Source organism: Macrotis lagotis, chromosome 1 (assembly GCF_037893015.1).
Source record: "Macrotis lagotis isolate mMagLag1 chromosome 1, bilby.v1.9.chrom.fasta, whole genome shotgun sequence".
In the NCBI taxonomy this organism is placed as follows: Eukaryota; Metazoa; Chordata; class Mammalia; order Peramelemorphia; family Peramelidae; genus Macrotis; species Macrotis lagotis.
The window spans coordinates 519,728,091-519,753,329 of record NC_133658.1 but is presented as its reverse complement, the minus strand read 5'-3'; the positions used below and the strand labels follow the sequence as shown (position 1 = coordinate 519,753,329).

The following is a 25,239-nucleotide window of genomic DNA, read 5'->3' as shown; positions in this document are numbered from 1 at the left end:
AAAGAATATGTGGGTTGTTTTTTTCCTTCTGTGGTTTGAGGATAACAAAGATAATGAGTTCCTTCCTGTTCAGTATTTCTGTTGCTGATGAAAGTAGTCCAACTCTAAAATGTACGTGAACTGAACCCCAATCTGTTCCTAATAATTGAGAAAGACCTTCATTAAGTAACATATTTGTTTTTGTTATATTCTAGTATACCATTAGCCACACTCAGCTAGAAACAAGAACACTTCAGGTCTCTGTCTGGCATTATGATCGATTTGGGCGGAATAGCTTCCTGGGAGAGGTGGAAATTCCTTTTGATTCCTGGAACTTTGAAAATTCAAGTGATGAGTGGTTTGTGCTCCAGCCCAAGGTAAACAGGATTAACTGGACTCATCATACAATGAGGCACTGAATGTTGAATTTTGAATCAAAATGATAATGTGGAACCAATGTAAACCATTTTAAAAGGGTCACTGATTAACTGGGATCCATATGGAAAAGGACAAAAAGAATTATGAAGTCTAATATTACATGGGAAGTTAGGAAGATGCCTGAAAGAGGAAATAATAGGGATCAGTGCATAAGAGGTATCTTAAAATAATTGAAGGATCATCATCATGTGGACAAAATATTTTTTGGTATTCTAATACTAGAACTGATTTTATAGGGAAGTGGAGTTTGAATCCATATAAGAAAGAATTTTCTTAAGAATTAGAGTTGAATTTTTTTATAAGATAGTGAATTTCTTATTTAATGGGAAGTTATAAAATTAGGATGATTAGAATTGGAAGTGACCTCAGATGTCATCTAACCCATACTTCAGAAGATATGCCTTCTATCAATATTCCAACAAATGGCCATCTGAGCCCCACTTGAAGATTTTGGGGAATATCAACCTTCTGAGACATCTTGTTTTGCTTTGAGTTAATTCTAATGGCAAGGAAGTAACATTTGACCAAAATGTGCTTTTAAAAAAAGAGAGAGAACGGGTTACGATTAGATATAGAGATTATGGCATAATAGTTCTAGAACCTCTAAGGACCTTAGAAATTATCTAATCCAAACTGATTATAGTACCCATAGAAGGCTACATTTAAATATCAGGGAAAGGATCCACTTATGGAAGTGAAATGGTCTGAGAGTTAGGAGAAGAACCAGGAAAGGGCAATGTCATGGAATCCAAGGAAGGAGAAGTTAAGAGTGGCAAAATTGTAATAAAGGTAAATTGAAGTTCATTCTCTAGGCATAATCAATTTAATAACAGTGATGCACAGAATTATTAACAAACTGGATCAGACTGACCACTTTAGAAAGGCTGCTCCCCATCAGAAGGGAGAGAGACTCTATCGCAGAAAAGCAGTGGATCTGGCTAACTGGAAAAGATTACAATTTGCTACACAGAAAAAGGTAGAGACTGTCCTCCGGGTGTGACTGATTACTCTCCTCTATGATGATTAAGGAAGATTAATTGTTTTATGTTACCCATCACCTCTTATAATCTTGGCTAGAAAATCAGAAACACAGTTTGTCCTCTTGTGAAACTCATATCACCCCATATTTGTACAATGATAGGCAAGGGTTTCTATTTTGAGGAGTTGGCAACCAGGTAAAGCTGGTTGAGGTTTACAGAGAGTAAACAAATACTGTTATAACATAAAGCTAGCTATAAACACATTTGGTCTAAGAAAGATAGCATTTTTGAGCTGGGTGAGTTCAGGCAGACACTAACAATGATAAAAATCAACCCAGAGGGGCAGCTAGGTGGCACAGTGGATAGAGCACTGGCCCTGGAGTCAGGAGTACCTGAGTTCAAATCCAGCCTCAGACACTTAATAATTACCTAGCTGTGTGGCCTTGGGCAAGCCACTTAACCCCATTTACCTTGCAAAATCTTAAAAAACCAGCATAAAATCAATACAATAGAAATAATTTTAATATTAATTTTCAATCCACAATAGCTTCAGGAAGGAGGTTTGATCAGTAGTGTGATATGCTGCCCTGAGATTCTTCGAGAAAAGAACCAAGAAAAAATTGTGGGGTTCTTCTAATGATGATGGGTGGAAGCTATCTATGAGTTTAAAGCCTCTTTAGTGGAGTGAAGAAGTGGTGATAGTGAATAAGAGAGATTTCAAAGAGCGAAAGAGTGAGTAACTTTTAAGAAAGAAGCAGTAAGCTTATTCTCTCAAGAAAGTCATCTGTAAAAAAAGATGAATAAAGAGAATAGCAGACAAAAAAAGTGGAAAAGTGGAGAAAGTGGAAAAGGAGATTGAACATGCAAAAAAAAGAAGAAGGAAAAATTGATGAAACCAGGTCTCCAGGAAGTAAAAAGGGATGAAATCAAAAATATAAATAGGCACAGTTAAGTAAAATCTAGGCAGGCATATGGCACAGTGCATAGAATGCTGAGGTCAAAAAGACCTGAGTTCTTATCCAGCCTCAGATGTTCACTAGATTTGTGATTGAGCATTTACTTTGTTTCATCTGTAAAATGGGAATGCAAATGGTGCCTAGCTCTGTGGGTTGTTGGGAAGATCATATTGCTATGAGATAATATTTGTAAATCACTTTGCATAGCATAAAGCACTATATAAATTCTAGTTATTAACAATAGAATAGTTAGATTTAACACAGAAGAAGGATGCTTCTTTTGAAAAAGCAATAGGAAATTAGCCTAAAATGGATAATAATTCATAGAGATTCAAGTATCCTAGAACAATAGTCAGTATATTGTTGAAATGGTTTGTGTATTCATACTGGATAGGGAATCAAATAAACACAGAATTGGTGTAGTAGACTTAGAGAATAGGGATCATTTAAAGGAGTAGAGATCCCAGAGATGGGAAAAAGCAAAGAAGAAAGGATCCTAGCATCAGATTTAGAAATGGGAGGAAACATTGAGATCATTTATTCCAACCCCTTTATTTCATCTTTTAGAAAACTGAGACTCAGAGGGGTTAAGTGACTCATCAAAGTCATACATAGTAAAGACTTGAATACAGATTCTCTGAATCCAAACCCTTTCACTCTAATATGCAGTCTTCCTGAGAAAAGTAGATAGTAAAGAGGTTGCAATCAGAGAGTGGATTTGAATACAGCCATTCCAAGTGAAGATGAAATCCATATGAAATAGTTAATATTGACCCTATGGAAAGTATGCTCCTAAATGTTGTGACTTGTTAATTTTTTTGTCTTTGTACTTCCAGAGTTTATAGTAGATACTTAGTGAATATTTATTAAAAATTAATTGATCATGCATGTGACCAGCTTAAAAAAACCATAAAGTTGGGAGTCATTGAATCTAAGGAGACTGAAAAGTATGTATCGAGGACTAAGAATCTTAGAATGGCCATCAGCATAAATGTTAAAGTCACCAAGGTTGATGGTAGAAGTCAGATTAAAAAAAAGGATTTCTGTGAACCAAAAACAGAAGTAATCGAAGAAGAAGGTAGAAGGATATTAAAAGGAGAGAGAGAGAGAGAGAGAGAGAGAGAGAGAGAGAGAGAGAGAGACAGAGACAGAGACAGAGACAGAGACAGAGAGACAGAAGAAAGATATTGGAGTAATACAAAGTGCTCTTCTCCCTAATCACTTCCTAAAAGTTCTTGAAAATGCACTATCCCAAATCCTCATGGAGAAATCAGAAAAAAAAAACTCACTGAGTCCTTCATCAAACTCAACTTGGTATAGGGAAACAGACAAGGAGATTTATAGACATTCCTAGAAGCACATTGTTCATGCTCCAGAACCCAAATAGAAGCTGAGCATTAGGTAGGAGCAGGTCGGAGACTCACACTGAGACACTGCAATGGGGACAGGTGCCAACTGGTTGTTGTTAACAACCCACTTCCCAGTCCCAGATTATAACTCCATGAAGGAGTGATAGGGGGACCTGAGAATGGCTGGGATGTTCCCAGACTGAGAGGTCTGTGTACAGAGAAAGGAGGAAGCTAAGATGCCAGCAGCAGCCACAGCCATGACATGGCTCAGACTCCAGATATAAAGTATGTTCTTACCTAGAACACCTAACCCAGTCTGCAAAACTATAACTAGGTGGAAATTCAAGAAGAACAGCCAACAGTTCTGCTACTCTGAACCAACAGAACTTTCCAGTTTATTGGTAGAATCAAAGACAAGAGTGCAGTCTTGCTCAGATCCAACTCCAGGTGAGGAACTTGCAGAGCTCAGACCAGAGTTGCAACAATCAGAATTTGCCCTAAATAGGAAAAGAGTTTAGTCCTAACATCAAGTCTGAAGTTCGAAAATTGACTGGAATGACAGACAAGCAAAAAAAGAACCTCATTATAATAAGCTAGTAGGATACCCAGGATGCTCAACACAAATTCAGAAAAGAATGACTCTAAAAGATCTATTATTGACTCAGAGAAAAAACACAGCTTGGGCACAAGCTCAAATAGAATTCCTGGAAAAGGTTGAACAAAAGTTAAAAAAATTGATGAATGAGAGCACTTGATGGAAAAAAAATGGAAAATATTTTAGAGCAATGAAAAAAAGAATTGGAAAGGGAATTAACATTTTGGCACAAGAGGTATAAAACTTTGCCCAAGCAATAAACTCTCTAAAAATTTGAATAGAAGTCTATGACTCCATGAGACAAGAAATATTTAAACAAAGGAAAAAAGCTGAAAAATAAAAGAAAATGTAAGATATCACATAGAAAAACAACTGATCTGGAAAACAGAACAAGGAGAAAGAAATCAAAATGAGTTGGACTATCTGAAATCCCTAACTGAAAAAAGAACCTAGATATCAGTTTGTAAGAAATCTTAAAAGAAAACTGCCCAGCTCTCTTAGAAATAGAACACAAATCAGAAATAGAATCATTGGTCACCTCCTAAAACAAACCTCAGAATGAAGACTTCCTGGAACATCATAACCAACAACTAGAGTTTCCAGGTCAAAGAAAACATTCTGAAAACAACCAGAGAGAAAGTATTCAATTTCATACAATTTAGTAGCCACAAGCGTAAAAGAACAGAGAACTAGAAATATGATATTCCGGAAGGCAAGGAATATTAGCTTATAACCAAGACTAACTTACCCAGCTAAACTTAGTATAGTGTTATAGTTTTAAAAAATAGGTTTTTAATGAAATAGAGGACTTCTAAGCATCCTTAAAAGATTGAAACTGGAGAACTAAAAAAATGAGTGAACAGAAGCATAAAAAGAGAATTATAAGTGAACAATGATGAAAGACTAAACATGGATAAGCTGCATACATTCAAATAGAAAGATGATACATGTGTCCTCTCTGATCCCTCTCATCAGGGTTCAGAGCAGAAGTTCAATTAGGCAAGGTAAGGCAAGGCAAGAGTGGTTCCCTTATGTCTTCATGATCTTAATAAAATAATGGAATTAGAGAGGAAGAGGAATATACAGAGAGCAGGAAAGAGAAAGGAAGGTTAGAAGAAATTATTTCATTTAATAAGGATGCACAAATACACATCTATATAAACCAGGAAGAAAAGATGGAGAAGCAGTTGAAACTTGAACTTCATTCTTATCTCAAGAAGGAAGGATAAAGGGAAGTAGTGATTAGAAGAAAAATAGACTATCAAGGAAGGATAGGATAAAAAGGGATGGGAAGAAACAGAAGAGATAAGAAATACACAGTAATAATAATTGTGAATGTGGATGGAATGAGCTCACTTATAAAATGGAAACAGATAGGAGAATAGATTAGAAACCAGAATCTAATTATATATTGTTTAACAGTGACACATTTGAAACATAAAGACACACATTATAGTTAAAATAAAGGACCAGAGCAGAGTCTTCTATGCTTTAGCTGAATTTTTTAAAAAGGCAGGGATTGCAATCATCAGAATCATCAGTACAAAAAAAATAGACCCAATGAAAAGAGATAATCAGGAAAACTACATTTTGCCAAAAGGTAGCATACACAATGAAGTATTATAAAAATTTGTGTAGCAAAGTTCTCTGATAAAGATCTTATTTCTCAAATATATACTGATTATAGAACTGAGCCAAATTTATAAAAATAAGAGTCATCTCAAGAATATAATAGGCAGTTTTTAGAAGAAGAAAGAAGCTATCTGTAGTCATATAAAATAATGCTTTAAATCACATTGATAAGAGACATGACAAAAAAAATTCTGGGGTACCATCTCAGACCTATCAGAAATGACAGATGCTGGAGAGGATGAGGGAAATAGGTACACTAATGAACAATACTAAGGAAGTTGTGAAAGAGTCAAACCATTCTGGAAATAATCTGAAACTAGGTCAAAAGGTGCTCTAAACTGTGACGTAGCCTTTGACGTAGCCATATCATTACCAGATCTGTACCCCCCAAAGAAATCAAAGAAAAAGTAAAATGACCTATATGCACAAAAATATTTATAGCAGCTCGGCAAAAAAAATTAGAAATAGAGGTGATGTTCATCAATTAGGGAATAACTAAACATGTTGTGGCATATGACCATGATGGAGTACTACTGTGCTAATAAGAATGATGAGGGGAGGGGCTGATTCAGAAAAAACCTGGCAAGACCTTTATGAAGTAAGAAGTATGATGAATCAGAAGATCATTGTATATAAATAACAACAATGTTGTAGTGACAATCAATTATGAAAGACTTAGCCACTCTGATCAATATAGTGAGGAAGTCAGTTCCAAGATAATTCCAAAGGACTCGTGATGAAAAAAAGAAAGCTGTCACCAGAGAGAAAACTGATAAACTGGGAGAACAAATTGAAGTATAATTTTCTCCCTGTATTTTTCTTACTTTTTAAAAAATATATATGACTTAATATGGAAATTGCCTTGTATTATTTCCACATATATAATTAGTATCATCATCTGCCTTCTCATTATATGGAGGAAGAAAATGGGAGGGATGGAGAGAGTTTGGAACTCAAAACTTTTTTTAAAAATGTTAAAAATAGGGGTCAGCTAGGTGGCCCAGTGGATAGAGCACCGGCCCTGGAGTTAGGAGTACCCAAGTTCAAATCCAGCCTCAAACATTTAATAATTAGCTAACTGTGTTACCTTGGGCAAGTCACTTAACCCCATTGTCTTAAATCTTTAAAAAATGTTAAAAAAAATAAGTAATATATTTGAAGGGGAAAAGAAGAATACACATGCAGAGAATTTTGTACAGAAAATAATTTCACTCAACAGGGAATTAGGAGGGAAAAGAAAGGAGGAAGGAAGGTATAGTAGGAGGATAGATTAAAGTAGGGAGACCAGGTGGCATAGTGGAGAAGCACAGAACTTGGAATCAGAACGGCCTAAATTTAAATCTAGCCTCAGACATTTACTAGTTATGTGACCCTAGGCAAGTCATTTAACCCTATTGGCCTCAGTTGTTTCATCTATAAAATGAGCTAGAAAAGGAAATGACAAACCACTCCAATGCCACTGACTTTGCCAAGAAAACCCCAAAAAGGGTCCCAGAGAATCAGACATGCCTGAAAAAGAACTAAGCAACAGCATAAAATAAAAAAGCATTAATCCTAAATAAAATAAATTCTAAGGATGTACCAAATTATTTATAGCTCTTTTGAAGTGAAAAGAATGGGAATCTGAAGGCATGCCCTTAAATTGGGGAATGAACAAGTATGGTAGATAAATGTAATAGAATAGTATCATAACAAACTATGAACAGTATAATAACCAATCAGGGATTTCAGAGGACTGGAGATGCTGCCCATCTCCAGATGAAGAGGTGAAGGATTCAGAATTCAAAGCAAGACAAATATTTTTTAAGATAAAGTTTTTGTTCCCCTCCAGTTACAGGTAAAAACAATTTTAACTTTTGTTTAAATTTTGAGTTTCTCCCTATCCTCTCCAACCTTCCTCCCTAAGGCAGTAAGCAATCTGTCATAGGTTATACATGTGCAAGCAAGTGTGAAGCAAAGTTATCTGCCTGGGAACAAGTTAGGAAGTAGAAAAATCTGGAGTCGTGAGTAGAGCCAAGAATAGTCAGCATGACTTGAATACCCATCACAGCAAATGAGTCTCCCACAGCCATTGCACTATAACTCTTGGTTTTCATATGACACACACTGTTACAATCAGACAAAGAAATTCAGGCACTAATAGTATCTCCAGTAAAATCCTCTTCTGATACCTCATGAAGTAATTCTTGATTTTCAAAAGAATACAAGTCGTCTCTCTTCCCTTCCTGCCCCATACACAGGAGATGCTGTACAATTTATTAATGACGAAAGTTCTATATTGAATGGCTTTCATTTAGGTTGGTCAGGTCAATAAGGTACTATGGCTTTACAGAATTTCAACCATGAAATCATAAGGATCCTCCTAGCAAATCATAAGCACTTTTAGTATGGACCAAACAATGACCTCTGTGATTCAACCAAACTAAATTCATAGGATCATGGTGGAAGAGAATGAGAGCTAGAAGGAACTTTAGAGTCTATGTAATCCAGTCTTCCTTTTATAAATGAGGAAACTGAAGCCAAAGTAAGTTAAGTGACTTGTCCAAGTTCATGTAGGTATTAAGAGGCAGAGATGGGACCTGATACCAGATCCTTTGTGATTCCAGAGTTAGTGTTCTTTCCACTGACTTAGTTTGACTTTGTGAGTGACCTTATACAAATTATAGGAACCTTTATAGGCACTACCTAAAGAGTAGTGTCCAAAATGTTGGCTTTGGTTAAATTAAGATGCAATAGTGCTTTGACATCTTGTGTATAGCAAAATAAGTGAAAAGAGCCTGCAGTTGAATATTTTAAATAGATTGTGTACCAAAATGTAGTGCCAGGGTATGGAGTTGGACTTTTAAAGCAACAGGAAAGATAATCACACAGTAACAATGATCCATTCTAAATTAGAAACAGATAAAATGTCATTTTGCTTCAAGTCATGCACTAGTTGCCAGATATTTAAAACTCAAATAAAAGAACTACAATCTTTTATTGGGGTCATGGGTTATTATTTTTTTTCTACAAGTGAGTGTATTAATGGGTCTCCCTTGAATGATAGGAAAAGTCAGCATTTGGTTCATTTTCCTTCGTTTCTATCCTCTCTCACCCTTCTGCTAAACTTAGGGATTAGAAGAAATGGTAACAACTTCAATTATCTATTTATCATGCTCAGCCATTGTGCATGCAAGTAAATGTCAAGTTTTTCCAAGATTATGGAAAGACAGTTGTGTGTTCATTCTCTAGAGGAGGCACGTCTCAGACTCATAACAGAAATGGTGGGGCAAGATGTTTTGTATGTCTGAGGTTAACTTGGACTATGTATTATTACACACATCATGATCAGCAAAGCAAAATGTCATTCTCAGTCCTGTTTCAGCCATTTCACAACAATAGTTCCCTCATTCTTTTGCAGTTTGATTCTTCAAGAATCCTTGAGATGTTGCACACATTATCCAAATTGGGAGATGAAACGTGACCTGGTGGACCCATTTTCTCTGCTAACAAGGGATCAGAATTAATAAGAGTCAAGCTTTGGGAAATAGCTCCTCACAGTTGTAATGCCTGAAAAACATAGCCCTTTATTGACTTAACTAGCCTAAATGAGAGACACTCAATAGTGAGCTTTTGTTATTGATAGATTATACAGCATCTCCTCTGCAGAAGGCAGAAAGGGAAGAGAGATGTCAATTGATGTGAGACTCACTGTGTAACAACCTTCATTTTACTATAGAGTATAAACATAACAATTATGTACCCCAGATTCAATTCATTAACCCTTGGATAGACACACTAGGCTTTAAAAAATGATCTTGGGGATATTTACAACCTTTCATGAATCCCCAAAGGGTATTCTTAAAAAACCAAAGCCAAATTGGTTGACAACCAATAGCAAAATTCATTTTTAAGTCTTTTCTTATTACATCTTCAGATACAAAATACAATTAATTTGACTCTAAGTTGAAAAAAAGAGTTTCTATTACCATGAAAGGTTCATTTTCCCCCTAGTTTGTCCACTTAATCTCTGCCTGATGTTTTTTTGCTGTTAAATGGGGTTAATAGTAGTATCTACCTACCAGAGTTGTGATGAGGATAAAATGAAGATAATATTTATAAAACACTTTGCAAATCTTAAAGCATATCCTCATCAAAGAGGTTCTGTACTCTATAAGCAAGGCTGAACTGAAGCAGCTCAAAGGAAACCTGAGATAAATAAGTTTAGAGTTCCCCCTATAGGTGTTCACATAGACTATTTGTGCTTGACCTGTGGAAGGACATTCCTAGACCCAGTATTGGTCTGATCAGTCACAGTTGGATACACTATAAGTTGTCTCTAACACAGTGATATCATTATGGTATTCTTTGATAATGAAGGACAAGAACCAACCAACATAAATGCTAGTTATTTATATCATTAATCCTATAACTTCACCAGATCTCCATTTAGCTTGTCCTATTGCAGCATAGATACCTACATAACATAGTCTGACCTCATGTCTTTGAGAAAGCAGGTATATATTTCTCCACACTATCATCTGTGAAAAGAAAACATTTTGAGATATTAGTTTGTGAATCATGAGTTTTGATGTCCCTCCCTGAAGGATAGTTACCTTGAAAGTCAAATAGGGTAAAAATTATACTATCTAAGGGTGTGGAGAAAGGAGAAAGGAGAATATTTTGTCCAAAGGATCTGAGGTATCAGATTGTGACCAGGCAGATATGGCACAGTATCCCTTCCTGCTTATCCTAACTATAACACATTATGATTTTATGCGGTTTTAGCTATAACATGATCTGATATCATAGCCCTTAAAGTTTCATTTGGATGAGACACTGCCATATTATGCACAACCTAGGTGTTAATAGAAAATTGTCTGTTAACATCCCAACACATATTGTTAATAGTGGCAGAGAGAGTCCTACCAAGACCTCAGAACTTCTAAAGAAGCATAATTTTATTATGGACATTATTTCTTTTACACATTCTATTCTATGATTATAAAGTTCAATCTTAGCATGGGTCACAATGACCAACATTATCAATCACCCAGTACCCTTTCTTTGAATGATTAGTCACTCTGCACTTAGCTAGATCTTTTCCCAAGGAACAGACACAAAGAATAACAATTGATAGACCTTAAAACTTTCCCAGGTTGGTGGTACTTATATATTGTATACCCCATGAGAAACCAGGTTTATTTCTATTGTGACTCATTGCAGAACTTTTATGGTGATATATGTGTGTTTTTGATTGGGTATGTGTGCACCTGTGTGTGTGTAGATAGATAGATAGATAGATAGATAGATAGATAGATAGATAGATAGATATAGATATAGATATATGTATTATGTATGTATACATGCAAAAATAAAATACAAGAAACATATGTAAATAGATGTTATATAATTTCCATGGTGCATATATTGTGTTATGTTTTAAATAATATATACTTTAAAATCTGTTCATATTGCTTTTCACAAAGCAGGATTTTTTGCCTAAGTATCCCACTCAACATCAAATCATCAAATAAATAATTGTTGCTTTTTATGTTTTCCCCCTCCCTTGAAATAAAAAGCAAAACAAAACACTTAGAACCCTTGAAAATGTGTTAGAGAAATTTCATGATACTGAGTGCAATCCAAAGTAAACATGTTCATAATTAATGAATAACCCATACACAGGATGACAGATTTTGATTCCATATAAGGAAAATCTCCCTAAGAATTGCAGTTGTCAAAAATAGAATAAGCTACCTCTGGAGGCAGTCTTCAAACAAATACTAGAATGTCCATAACAGGCATTTGTATTCAGGTACATATTATACTAGGTCCTTAAATATGTAAAATTTGTATGGTTTCAAACTTCTAAAGATCAATCATGTGCCATGATGGACACAAAGAATGAAGCTAAATTGACCTTTTTGAGAATTTCTTTGTCTTATCCAATGTTCACTCCAATGAATATAAATTCTGGGTATTATGTTTTGTTGTGCTTTTTTGTGTATGGAAGAAAAAAATGTGTCAAATTCAAGTGGAATATAATGAAAATTTTCAAAGCAAGACAAGTCAAGGTAAAGAACATAGGTTTAAGACTGGAATACCTTGGGTTGAATTTCAGCAGTGTTACCTGCTGAAACTGGACTGTCATCTAACCTTAATTTCTTTGTGTGAGAATATTATAAGACAGATGACCCTTTCTAGCTCAAAATTTTATTCTACAAAGAAATAGATAAAACTTACTAAACACTTAAATTTTGATGAAGAACTCAATGATTCTGTAGGCATAAAGCAAGAAAAACCTGTAAAATAGTAATCACAATTGTACAATTCAGTACTTAAGTTCATCTGAAGTTTCATTTATGTAAGACTCCTTCCAAGGATACTGATTACAACTCACTTACCCCTTGTCATTTTATGTTATGATTTTCTCTATGATCCTGTAAACCTTCCTCAATGTGTTCACTCAGCATGCTGGAAGCCTTTCCCCTACATCTTTTGATCTGATTTGAGCAATAGTGCATCATTCAGCTGCCTACATGTTCGTTATCCTTTGATCTCACTACATTACCAGTCTACCCCTTTTCCTGGTCAAATATTTTTAGATACTTTAGACATGATTTTCATGTGTCAGTGATCATTGACATTTTACTACAGTTTATGTATTTCCACTCCATGTCCTTCTATTTTCTATTGAGTGACCTTAATTTTGAGAGTAGATGGAGTTCCAAGACTCAGCCAGAGAATCACTGAATGAAAATCAATTTTTAAAAGATTTTTGTTTCAGAGAGAAAGATGGAATCACTGAAAGTGTTGCTCACTTTCCCAAATGCAATACAGGCCATTCTTTTCTTTCTGCCAATTCTTAATTTGGTTTATTTTCCATCTGAAGTGTACATCCAAGACACGTGTGCTATATGTCAGTTCAACTGCATAACATGGTCTGAATAGTAAATGCTCTTCATTTATTTGGATTTTCCAGGATGGATGGCTAGGCTAAGCCCTCCTGAGTAATTAAGAATTCCATTTTTTTTATTTTTAAATGTTTTTCAATGAATGAATGTGCTCCTTTCCTTACCTTCTCCACTTCAACTGAAACATCCTCATAGCACATATTATATATAATATATATCTATATATAATATACAATATATAATATATAGTATATAATATACAATATACAGCATACAATATATAACATGCAACATGCAACATGTAACATGTAATGGGTATAATCTATTCAAGTAACACAAGTTCCTTCATTAACTATGCATGAATCTCATTTAAGAGACTTTGGAGTATTGGGAGGCTTGTTGCAATCAGTACAATATCTTGCATAAATAAGAGTATCTGAAGGATCTCACCATCAATAAGTAGTTCCTCTTCTATATAGACTGTGTCAGACATCTTCCATAATAGTGTCAAAAACAGCTGATGAGCATAAGTGGACCCCTTTGTTATGCTTTGTTTAATTTTAATATTAATAATTAGGGGATTATCAAACAATGAAATCTCAATTATTAAGTTACATTCATTAAAAGATCTTGTTTCCACTTTCAAAGTATTTCTCACATCGATTCCTTTCTTTCTACTCCCCTGGCTACCACCTGATATTGTCCTTCATTATCTCTCACCTGGATTATTTCTAAGTGGCCTCTCTACCTTAGGACCATCTTTTCTCCAATATACAGTGCACCTGACTATCAAATCATTCCATGCTTAGAATGCATTGCCTCCACACCTCTATCCCTTAAAAACTTAACTTTCTTTAAAAAGGAAAGAACCCACATTTATATGGTTTCTATCCAGCCCCTTTCAATCTGCTAGTACCTTCCCCCCCAAAAAACTTAACCATTTTTTGATTATCTTATTTGATTTATACATATATATATAATATACAAATATATATGGAACACATGCATATTGTCTTAGTTGGAATATAAGCTACTTGGAGGATGAGTTTTTGAATCTCTTCTAGCTCATATAAAAGGAATTTAATAAATGATTGATTGATAATTTATAGCCTTAACATATGCATTGAAGCCATCTTATTGGAAGAGAGCTCTTAAGATTTCATTTTGATTTACTATAACAAATGCATATAATATGCACTTAATAAGTGTTTACTGATTAATTAATTAAGACCTTGTATTTCTCTGAACCATTGAATCATTTGTGTGACTACAAAGATATTATCTATACAATATCATGTAGGAAAGAATGGCTGTTCACCTCTCCTACTTTAATCAAGTATGCTTTTACATGTGTATAAAGCATTCTCAGAATGATATTGAAGGGGGCAACTAGGTGGTGCTGTTGATAGAGCACCAGCCTTGGAGTCAAGAGTACCTGGGTTCAAATCCAACCTCAGACACTTAATAATTACCTAGCTGTGTGGCCTTGGGCAAGCCACTTAACCCCATTTGCCTTGCAAAAGAAAAAACCTAAAAAAAAGGAATGATATTGAAGTGGGCATATGAGTCAATAGGTGTTAATTTCTTCCCACTTAACCCCATTTGCCTTGCAAAAAAAAAAAAACTAAAAAAGGAATGATATTGAAGTAGGCATATGAGTCGATAGCTATTAATTTCTTTATTACTTCTTTCAGAAGTAATTTTTCTAGTTTTTGATATCATTCCCTCTATCCTATCTTGAAAATTATTCTTTCAGTGCCCTCAAATTTGTGTCACCTTCAGCACGGGCTTAGTGAGAATAAGAACTGTTATGTCTTTCTCTTTAGAAAAAGACCAACACTGACATGTTACTGGTTTTTGTGATTGCCCTACAATTCTTAAATTTCCATATAAAGTGATATAAGGTGATAGTCTATGTTGATATTCCTTTATCCACTTCCCATTTTTTTCCAGTATCAGTAGTTTACTTGAATAGATCAGATTGTTTTATGCTACATAGGGTTGTGTGGGAGAAAACTCAAACTGGTGAGAATCAATTATTAAATTTAATGTATGATTATTTATACTTTCAAACCAGTACATGCTACATACAGTTCAGGGCTTGATTTATTATTTTGCTGATGGTCTAGATTTAAGAAAATGATGGAGAAAATAATTGTCATGCAGATTAAACTTAAAGTATGTTGTATGTCCATTTCTTTTTTTCAGAGAGCCAGTTATTAAAAATTTACCAGCACATTCCTGATACCATTCTTTCTCTTCACCTTTATTCTTTCTTCTAATTTCATATTGATGTCAATCTTTCCTCTAACAAATATGTATTCGGCCTATAAGCAGACAATTAAGTAACAATTCAGATTGGCAAAGAGTTATTTCTTATCTGTTAGGTAAAGACTGTTTTATTTTTGGTTGATGTCTATTGTTCACTGTTTATTAACTGCTTGGGGGGAAAACTATTCATGATACTTGGTATGGGGACACTTATGATAACAATATATAATTTTTTTCTCCTACTCTGCTGCTATTACTTCACCAGCAGAAAAAGATATACAGGACTAAGAAACATTTTCTATTTTTCTTGTTTCATGGGTTTCCATGAGCAAAACAACAACAGCAACAAAATTGATCACTTGATGGTCAGTCTAATAGTACTTAGTCATCCTGGTCCTTGAAAAGCAAAAAGTTGTCTGTACTGAGACTATCCTTAAAGTTTACCTAACCCAAAGAACCTTATAGAGTTCCATCTCCTCTCCCATATCAATTAAAATCTTTGAAATTTCCAGAGCAATCTCAATAGTATCTACTATCATTTAGATAGGACTTTAAGGTTTAAAGAGTTTTAAATATGTCATTTCATCTGAATCCTCATGGCAACCCTGGGGGGAAAATGATATTATTACCCCTATTTTTCAGATTAGGAAATTGAGATTGAGAAGTCAGGTAACTTGCCTAAAGTTACACACATAGGAAATATCCAAGGTAAAGTTTGTACACAGATCTTCCTGACTTCTGGTTCAAAACCCTATCTGCTGTTATCACACTATATTAGTAGTGATTCCAAAGAGTAAATGTCCAAGAATTTTTATTCTGGTATAGATTTGAAATAAATACTCTAAGGGCTCTCTCATCTCTTGTTATTTTAAGAAACATATACATTTCTATTTTTGCCCTTAGAGTGAAAGATAAATAAAATATTTTAAATTATTTCCCCTCTTATTAATGAGAAGATTACTAACCACAAGAATGAAACTAGGAAGACTCTCTTTGTAAAAGTGTTATTCCTTGGTGTCAAACTGTGAATAATTTCTAATTATTCACTTTTCATAAAGTGCTGCTGATGATCATCATCAAATTTTTGTCTTTTTTGGTTTTTTTTCCACTCTGTCTCAGAAACTTTTCTGGCTTATCCTGCCTTAGAAAGGAGTGGGGAAAGTGGACCTGGAGAAGCTGACAAAAATCTAGGAACCTGCTAGTTTAAGGAAAAGGCTAAACAAAAGATTCTACCTTTCTATCCCTATTTGTAGAAAATCCAAATATTTACTACAGGGAATTGCAATCAGATTGCCTCAGTCCCACCAAGCTTGAAGAGCTGAACTACCGATATTGCTTTTAATAATACATAGGAAACAGGGTGGCTAGGTGACGTAGCAGATAAAGCACTGGCCCTGGAGTCAGGAGTACCTGGGTTCAAATCTGATCTCAGACACTTAATAATTACCTAGCTGTGTGGCCTTGGACAAGCCACTTAACCTTGTTTGCCTTGCAAAAACCTAAAAAAAAATAATAATACATAGGAAGGTCAATCTTTAGGGCATCTTTCTCTCATGTTGTTCACATGATAGGTCTTCACTTTACAGAATAGTAAATTCCATGTGTTCCACATCTTTCCACAAAATTTTCACGTCTTAGGGAATAGTTTGCTTCACTAAATCTCTCAGTTGTTGTTCCAAGTCATTTACTGAAATCAGCAGAGAAAGTGCCATGGTCCATTCCTATCTTATTCAGTCTAGTTCAGGTTCATGATCAATATAATAAAGAGTTTATTTAACCATAAGAAAAGATCAATAAACATACTACATTGTTATAGATGGATATAAGACTCCCCTTTGTTTCTGTACTTGTCACAGGAAAAATGCCTAATCAGAGAATTGTAGTGACTCTCAGAGTGGTGGGGATATTCTACCATACTTAAGAAGCCTCAAATCTGGGGTAGCTAGGTGGTGCAGTGGATAAAGCACCGGCCCTGGAGTCAGGAGTACCTGGGTTCAAATCCGGTCTCAGACACTTAATAATTACCTAGCTGTGTGGCCTTGGGTAAGCCACTTAACCCCATTTGCCTAGCAAAAAACCTAAAAAAAAAAAGCCTCAACTCCTCATGGAGACCAGGATATTCCAGTGGCTTGTAAAATAGATGCCACTCATACCACAAGGGCAATAACAATATCATGGTCAAGCTTAACATACCATAACTAGCCCTTATTAAGGTAAGAAGCTGAATACTGGAATTGAGAGGCATTGTATTTCTTTTCTTTCTCTCACAGGTGGAGTTTGCACCAGATATTGGTCTTCAGTACAAAGGGGAGCTGACTGTGGTCTTGCGCTACATTCCCCCTGAGAGTAACCTAATACTCCCACTTGAACAGCTTCAAGGTCAGACCAAATTCAGTTACATTAACTAGATATGCTGTTTTCTGAAAGCTTAAGGATAAATTTTAAGGATTGTTCCCAATGTTTTCTGTATCTTTCAGATAAAATGTCAGGATAATAACTATATTCACTTGCAGAGGAGAGTTAGGAGAGATAATTATTATGAGAAAAAGATATAGCTTGTGTCTTGTTTGACCTTTTTAAAAGATGTGATAGTAAGTTTTTACCACATCCATTCCCAAAGTATAGCAAATAACCATGGATAAACGCTTAGGACCTCAGCTGCTATAAGAACCATCTAATCTGGAGCATGTCAATGTTTCAGGCAGGCTCAGTGGGTGCCAAGGAACGTCAACATAATATCATATAAAAGATGAGTGAATTCAAGACAAGACTCTAGATCCCTTGATTCCTGGTTCAATTTGCAGGCAACCACCTCCTATTTCCATACTTCCAGTCATTCTCTTTCCACCCCTGACCTCATTAAAGAATAATTTGCCTCAGGTTGCAACCTTGGACATGATTCTTGGTGGTCAGTCAGCCAATAAGCAGTCAGTTAACAAATACTTAAATGTTCTGTATTTACTTCTTTGAATATTTTATTTTGCATTTTTGAAAAAATGCTTTTTTTCTTTTCTTTTGATGGTTGATTTAGGAAAGAAGAGTTTTATAAAGGGAAATAATTGTACTAAGAACTATGCTAAATGCTGGAGATAAAGAAAGGTGAAAGACAATTTCAGTTCTCAGGACTAAATCTAAAGAGGGAACTAATTTGCAAACTATTTGTGGTAAACATCTCAAATGAAATGATTGATATTTGTAAAAATTGCACAGTGTCAGCATAGTCAGCATTTAATAAAATCTTGTTCCCTCCACCACCACCCCCCTTCTATGTACAAACAAGTTTATCTGCAGGACAAATTGGAGATAATCAACAGAAAGGAGACACTAGTATTAAGAGAGATTAGGAAAGCCTTCCTCCAGGAGGTTAGTCTTTAAGTAGGACTTGAAGGAAGCCAGGGCAATCAGGAGACCAAAGTGATTTGAAGATAATATCAGATATGGGGAATAGCCAGGGAAAAATGAAATAGAAATGGAGTGTTTCCTTTGAGATACAGCGGGAGGGCCTGTGTCTCTGATTCACAAGTAGATATGGGGTTAAGTAAGATTTTAAAAAACTGGAAAAGTAGTAGGGGGGCAGATTATAAAAGGCTTTAAAAGTCAAATAGGATTTTCTTTTTTGATTCTGGATATGATAAGGAGCCACTGGGATAATTGAAATTTTCCTGAAGAAAAAACACTAGAATGGATTTAAGAGGAAAAATAAAAAATACTCTTTTGTGAAGATAAATTCATTCTGAAGGTCATTTATTCAACAATTATCTATTAAACATTTACTTTATGTCAGGTCCTTGCTAGACACTGGGTTCTGACAGGAACATCTATAATCTTGGTAGGACAGGGCATAGATAGACAGACAGACAGATAGAAAGATAGATAGATAGATAGATAGATAGATAGATAGATAGATAGATATAGACAGATATACATATATATCTATATAATTTAAATAGCAAATATACACAAAGCAATTTATTGCATTTGGAAAGATCTACATAATCATTCTATAGAAAGTGAAATGGGCTAAAATTTGAAGGGAGCTAGGAATTATACAAGGTGGAGGTGAGAAAGTCTGCATTCCAAGGTGAGAGACAGAATCTGCATGGGGACAGGGCAATATCATATGGAAGAATAGCAACTCAGACAATTTTGTTGGAAAGCACAATATAGAATAATAGATTATGCTCTCCAGGATTATTGGATCAGTTCACAACTCTACCAACAACAAAGCATTTGTATCCCAGTTTTCCCACAATTTACTTTTCTGCTATATTAGCCAATTTGATAGGTCTAAGGTGTCCAGAGTTGATTTAATTTGCATTTCTCTAATAATGACTTAGAACATTTTTTCATAGCTTTAGATAGAGTTAATTTATTTATCTGAAAACTGTCTGTTCATATCCTTTGATCATTTATAAATTGGAATGGAAAAAGTCACACATTTTAGAAGACCTGGGGACAATGATCATTATAAAGATCAGTATAAAGATGTTTTCTTTTTATCTACCTGTATATGTACAGCTAGGTCCTAATTAGTTTGAATATTGAATCCTTTGAAGTCATTGCTCCCTTTGAATTCTCTCTGGATATTTCTATTGGACTGGAACCATTGACTATACTTTAAATAATTGTAACTTTGAAAAGTGTGTATTCAAATTAATGAAGCCATTTTGTGGGTTTCATTATTCTCACTAATTGGTATTTAAATATAGATGTATATAAGTATGGATATTTTTAAAAAATGTTTTTTTCTTTTCTTTTGATGGTTGATATAGGAAAGAAGAGTTTTAAAAGGGGAAAGAAGGGGCCTTCTTTGCCCTCTGGGGGGCTATTAGAAGTGTTGATCAAAGAAGCCAAAAATCTGACAGCTGTGAAGTCAGGAGGCACTTCAGATACTTTTGTGAAAGGGTAAGTCTAACACATACATACACACACACATTTCAGATGATCATTAATTAATATATATTTTTCATGCATTTACTATATGAGTAGTAAATAGAATGATAGTCTCAGAGTCAGAAATAAATGAATTCAAATCCAGCTATTGAATACATGCTAGTTATAAGAGCTGGGCAAGTCTCTTGAAATATCAGTGCCCCTTGGCAACTCTCTTAAAAAATATAAATTGTAGAACAGATGCTGATATGCATTAATGGAGGATTTTTCTCATTGAGAATTCCTCTTCTTCTCTTGCCACAAAAAAAGAATATGCAACTGAAGGGTATTGATCGTTAAAAAGGAAGGAAAAAATGTATTAAATACCTACTATATGCCAACTATGTCAAACACTTAGAAAATATTATCTCATTTGATCTTGGCAAGATCTCTGGAAGATGGGGCTATTATTTTGCAGTGAGGAAATCAAGGCAGACAGAGGTTGTGATTTACCCATAGCTAGTGTCTGAGACCAAACTTAAACAAGTCTTTCTGATTCCATGTCCAGCACATTATCCATTGCATCACCTAGCTCTGCCTCCTTGAAATATTTCTAATTGAGTATATAGTGAAATGGCATCAATCTTTTCATCATTTCTCAGTTCTGGCAATTAGATAGGAAAAAGTCATTTAATTTCTCTAAACTTCAGTTTCCTCTTCTCTAAAATGAGGATAATAATGTTTGTGCCACATGCTTCAATGAGTTGTTGCAAGCAAAGCCCTTTGAAAACCTAAATATAATATATAAATATTATAATAATCTAATTTTGCTATTTTGCAATGATGAGGATAGAGAGCTGGTCTCAATACCAAGAAAACTTGGGTTCAAGTCATATTAACCCTCAAGGTAATAATTGCAAAGAGGGTTAGAAGAGAGAGTTTATACACATACATGCATGTATATGTGTTAATATGTTTGTATATACATTTACACATAAATTCTTGATTCTAATGAAATCACAAGTCTAGTCCTTATTCCATGGAAAACCTAGGCTCAAATACTATTTTTGGATTCATACTAGCCATATAACTCTGTAAAAGTCATTGCCTTTGATCACTCCTAGAACACTCTCCTACTCATCACAAACAAGCATTTATTAAAGCATTCTATGTAACAGAAACTGTTCTAGTCAATATAGATTTAATTTTAAAAAAAAACCTGAAGCAATGCCTCTTCTTAGGGATCTTACATTCTAACAGGGTAGATAACAAGTACTTATATAAGTATTTATGGCATAAATAAAAAGAAAATAAACATGGATGGGTTAAAGTAGCATTTAGAGTGATTGGGAAGTATTTCAAGTAGAAGGTGGGACTTGAGAAGTGATGTGAAGGAAGAAAGGGATTCTGTGAGACAGAGGTGGAAGAAGTGCATTCTGGACATGGACATTCTGGATAATTTCCAGTGTTAACCTCTGTAAAGTTGACATTATCTATTCCGTGTCAAACTTATTTGAACTATTATTTTGTCTTCCCCTTTCAAATAACTTCTCTGAGGGCAGAAATTGTGTTTCGTTCTGTCTTGTTTTCTATTGATATAGATCAACAGTAAAAACAAGTAAATGATAATCTGCTATATGAATATAAAAAAGGATTAGATGCAAGAAATGTGGAGATAGAAACAGAGATTTGTATATGTGGAATGAGGGATAATGAAGCATTGATGATAAAGTCAAGATTGTGAAGAAGTTACTTCACTGAGAATCCCTTATGTTAATGCAGTCATGGGTCAGGAAAAATGTCAATAAGAGGAATGATAAGCATCATAATAATATAACATAAATTAGGATATTAGATGTGCACGTTTATAATATCTACATCATAAAGTATTACCCTTTAGTATAAGCTATTGTATTTTGGACCTTTTTTATTTCCAAAAAGAATCACTTATTCTGTTAGCAACATATTTCAAAAGTGATCATCTCCTGGGACTCAGGGCTGGCAGAATATTCCTGTGGGATGGCATTTCATTACTGAGAGGAAGAGGAAGAGTGAATTTCTAAATGTAATGTATTTTTATTATATTCAATTATCTTTTGATTCTGGCAATATGCAGTATGGATACTCAGTGTGTGTGACTTAGAATAGGACCTTGTCCATTGTTTGGTTTTGGGAAATATTATGGGAAGACAGAATATGTTACAGCCATCCCCAGATATTTTGACTCATTGCTTCCTTAGAATTCCTCCCAGGAGCAATGGAGACTCATAAAGAATCACAAAGACGTCCAAGAAAACAGTCAGAGCAAAATTCCATGACACCATCTTACAGTAATTCACTTATTTTAAGATAGGGATCAATATATAATGACCTCTAAGTTCCATAGAGGCTTTAAGAAGTTTTTCTTAAATGAAAAGTTAAGAGTTTAATCTCAATGACTCCAAGTCATCAATTAGCAAAAAGGCAGATGTCTCTGCTTAACTTTACATTTATATCTATCTTGATTTATCCTTTGAATTTTTTGGGTATGATCAAGGTTGAATTAGCAACTTAAAACTGCATCAAGATCTTTAAGATACTCTGAATGTATTGGAAATGGAATAAGAGGACATTTACTACCTACCTCTCCATTCCCTAGAAATCAGACATTCTTGCAATTAAAACCCAAACTAAACTATTTGGGAGTCAAAGGCTGGGTCAAAGTTGGAGCAGGGAAGAACAAATATGAAAAAGACAATTAGGATGAGAATTCCAATACCGAAAGGCATATATGGTTGCTGTTTTTTTTCTTTTACAGCTACCTGCTTCCTGATACCACTAAAGCCACCAAGCACAAAACCCCTGTAATCAAAAAGAACATTAACCCCCAGTGGAATCATACTTTCCTGTTCAGTGGTCTGGATCCCCAGGATATAAAGAATGTTTGTCTAGAATTGACAGTCTGGGACAAAGAGGCTCTCTCTAGTAACATATTTCTTGGAGGTGTTCGACTGAACTCTGGCAGTGGTAAGTGACTGGTTAAGAATAGCCAATTTTCTTATTCTGCTCCATGAGTTGATCTAAAATGGTGGAATGGTTGTCAGTGCTGTAGTTTTCAGAATTTTGAGAAAACTCCCTCAAAATTCTCTGAATGAAAAATCTTGTCTTTACTTGAAAGTTCTCTTGGGTCAGCACAGTTAGAGGGAAGATGTGGGGATAGGAGGGGTAACAGGATTGCTTAGGTGGGATCATGCACTAAAAACAAGATGATTCCATCCATGATCATGCTAAGAAGAATGGCAAGAAGATGCCAACTCTATCAGAGTTTAATCAGCCATGATATTTAAGGAATAAAGCCTAGTATTGCTTCTAGCTAAGTTATATATGTTCTAAACCAGAAAGAGGATGTGAAGAATAAAAGGTAGGAAAGAGCTGCTAGATATTTCTTCCTTGTCTCTATGTATCTGGTTTTGGGTTGTGTGGCATTAATAGTAAGAGGGCTAATTTTAGTCATTTTTAGATGAAAATTTAGGTTTGAGTGACATCTCTTTGGAATACTGATTATATATGAATGACTGGTTAAGTCACAGTCTCCCAGGGCTAATTTTAATCAAAGACTTTGAATTTGAATCCCATATGTGGCCACAAAGTAAGTCATTAAACTGTTCAGTAGCCCAGTCTCCTCATTTATAAAATGAATGAGTTGAATTTGATAACTTCTCAAAGTCCTCTCTAATTCTAAAGCCTTTGAGAAATGACCTTGAATGCAAATGGGTGAATCTTCACGAGTTGTCTGTGTGGCTTATCATTCTGTAATTGCTAAATCTGAATATAGATCATAACCAAAAGACAATTGAGAAAAAGAGTCAGAACTAAGAATATATAGATTTTGAACAGAATCTTAACCAATTTTACAATCCATTTCTCTTTTAGAGAGTTGAAAGCACGAATTTTAAATATTGCAGCATGAACAACCATACACCATGGCTAAATGATTATACAAGTGCATTGGAAGAAAAGAATTTTTTTTCCTAAAAGTTATATACAGTGGGTAAAAAGTGTTAAAAGTGTCAAAAATAATTAGAAGGACATTGTATTCTGGCAATAAGACCTCTAGGTAAGATAAGTTACTCTCAATCACACTGTGAAGTTGATCCTCTTCCATTTTTCAGGTATGAGTCATGGAAAGGAAGTGGATTGGATGGATTCTCAAGGTGAAGAACACAACCTCTGGCAGAAGATGGCAAACAGTCCTGGAGATTCTGTTGAAGGGGTGCTGATGCTGAGATCTAGCATGGGAAAGCGTAGACACTAAGAGGAGATCGGTTCTGCCCAAGGAAGAGCTCCCAGTTACCAGTCTGACATCTCTGGTTTCATGGTCTCTTGCAAATAGCACATCAAATTCTTGCAATTCTGTTTCACTGGCATTTTGTACCTTTGGATATTGGGAGAGACAAGAGGAATACTTCCATGTCCCGAATGTGTGAGTGCTTTTGTTGGGTGACTTACACAACCCATATATCTATGTGTCCCCAAACCAGCTTCTTTTTCATTTGCTGTTCGGACAAGTGCCCTCTTTATGTCCTGTATTGATGAAGAGCGATTCTTCCTTGGATTTCTCACACCATTAGATTCAAGAGAAATAGCATATGGTCATATGAAGTTAGGGTATAGCTATCAGGGCCCCAACCCTTTCTTGTGTAGGATCTAATCTTGATTTCCTCCCAATTCTTAGGGAGGAAAGGCAAAGGGTACTGAATTTAATAGGCATGATTACTTAGGGAAGAAGCTGTGGACCATCTTTCCACTGCAGAAGTGAAAGAAGGGCTGGCAACCCTTAAAAGTCTTAAGCTGAAACTCTGACTTGTAGGTTGTGATGAACCTCTGGTTGACCATTGACACAAACATGTTTGTCATCTATGCTAACTACAAAGGAGTCTAAACTGTTATCCTATCTATAGGTCTTTGCCCTTTGGTTTACATTGACTTTCTGGCAGTGACTTCCTTAGTACATGAAAGGAATCTTCAGTACCTCTTCTGTCTCACAGAATGACAGAACAAGCATGGTCATTTACCATAGTTCCTTACACCTCCTTCTGCATTCTAAAACTCTTGGATATTACCCTAAAAACAGATCCTATGAGAATCCATCATGGGTTAATCATGCACCAAAAATAATTGAGTTATGATGTTTTAGAATAGGAAGGAAACCTCTGTGGCCATCTAGTCCATTTTACAGATGAGTAATTCAGAGAGGCAGTGGCTGTGGGGCAGAGGCAGAAGAGGACCAGA

At 35.1% G+C, this 25,239-nt stretch overlaps 1 protein-coding gene across 1 annotated transcript in view; it reads left to right on the top strand.

Annotated features, from left to right (window-relative positions):
- Nucleotides 1-24,675, top strand: part of SYTL5 (synaptotagmin like 5) — a 195,537-nt gene extending 170,862 nt beyond the window's left edge. Inside the window, exons 12-16 of the mRNA XM_074210607.1 lie at nucleotides 195-356; nucleotides 17,367-17,475; nucleotides 19,869-20,001; nucleotides 22,766-22,974; nucleotides 24,120-24,675. Of these exons, the coding sequence (XP_074066708.1) occupies nucleotides 195-356; nucleotides 17,367-17,475; nucleotides 19,869-20,001; nucleotides 22,766-22,974; nucleotides 24,120-24,262 (756 nt within the window). The 3' untranslated portion in view covers nucleotides 24,263-24,675. The remainder of the gene's footprint in view (nucleotides 1-194; nucleotides 357-17,366; nucleotides 17,476-19,868; nucleotides 20,002-22,765; nucleotides 22,975-24,119) is intronic.
- Nucleotides 24,676-25,239: the final 564 nt, after the last annotated feature.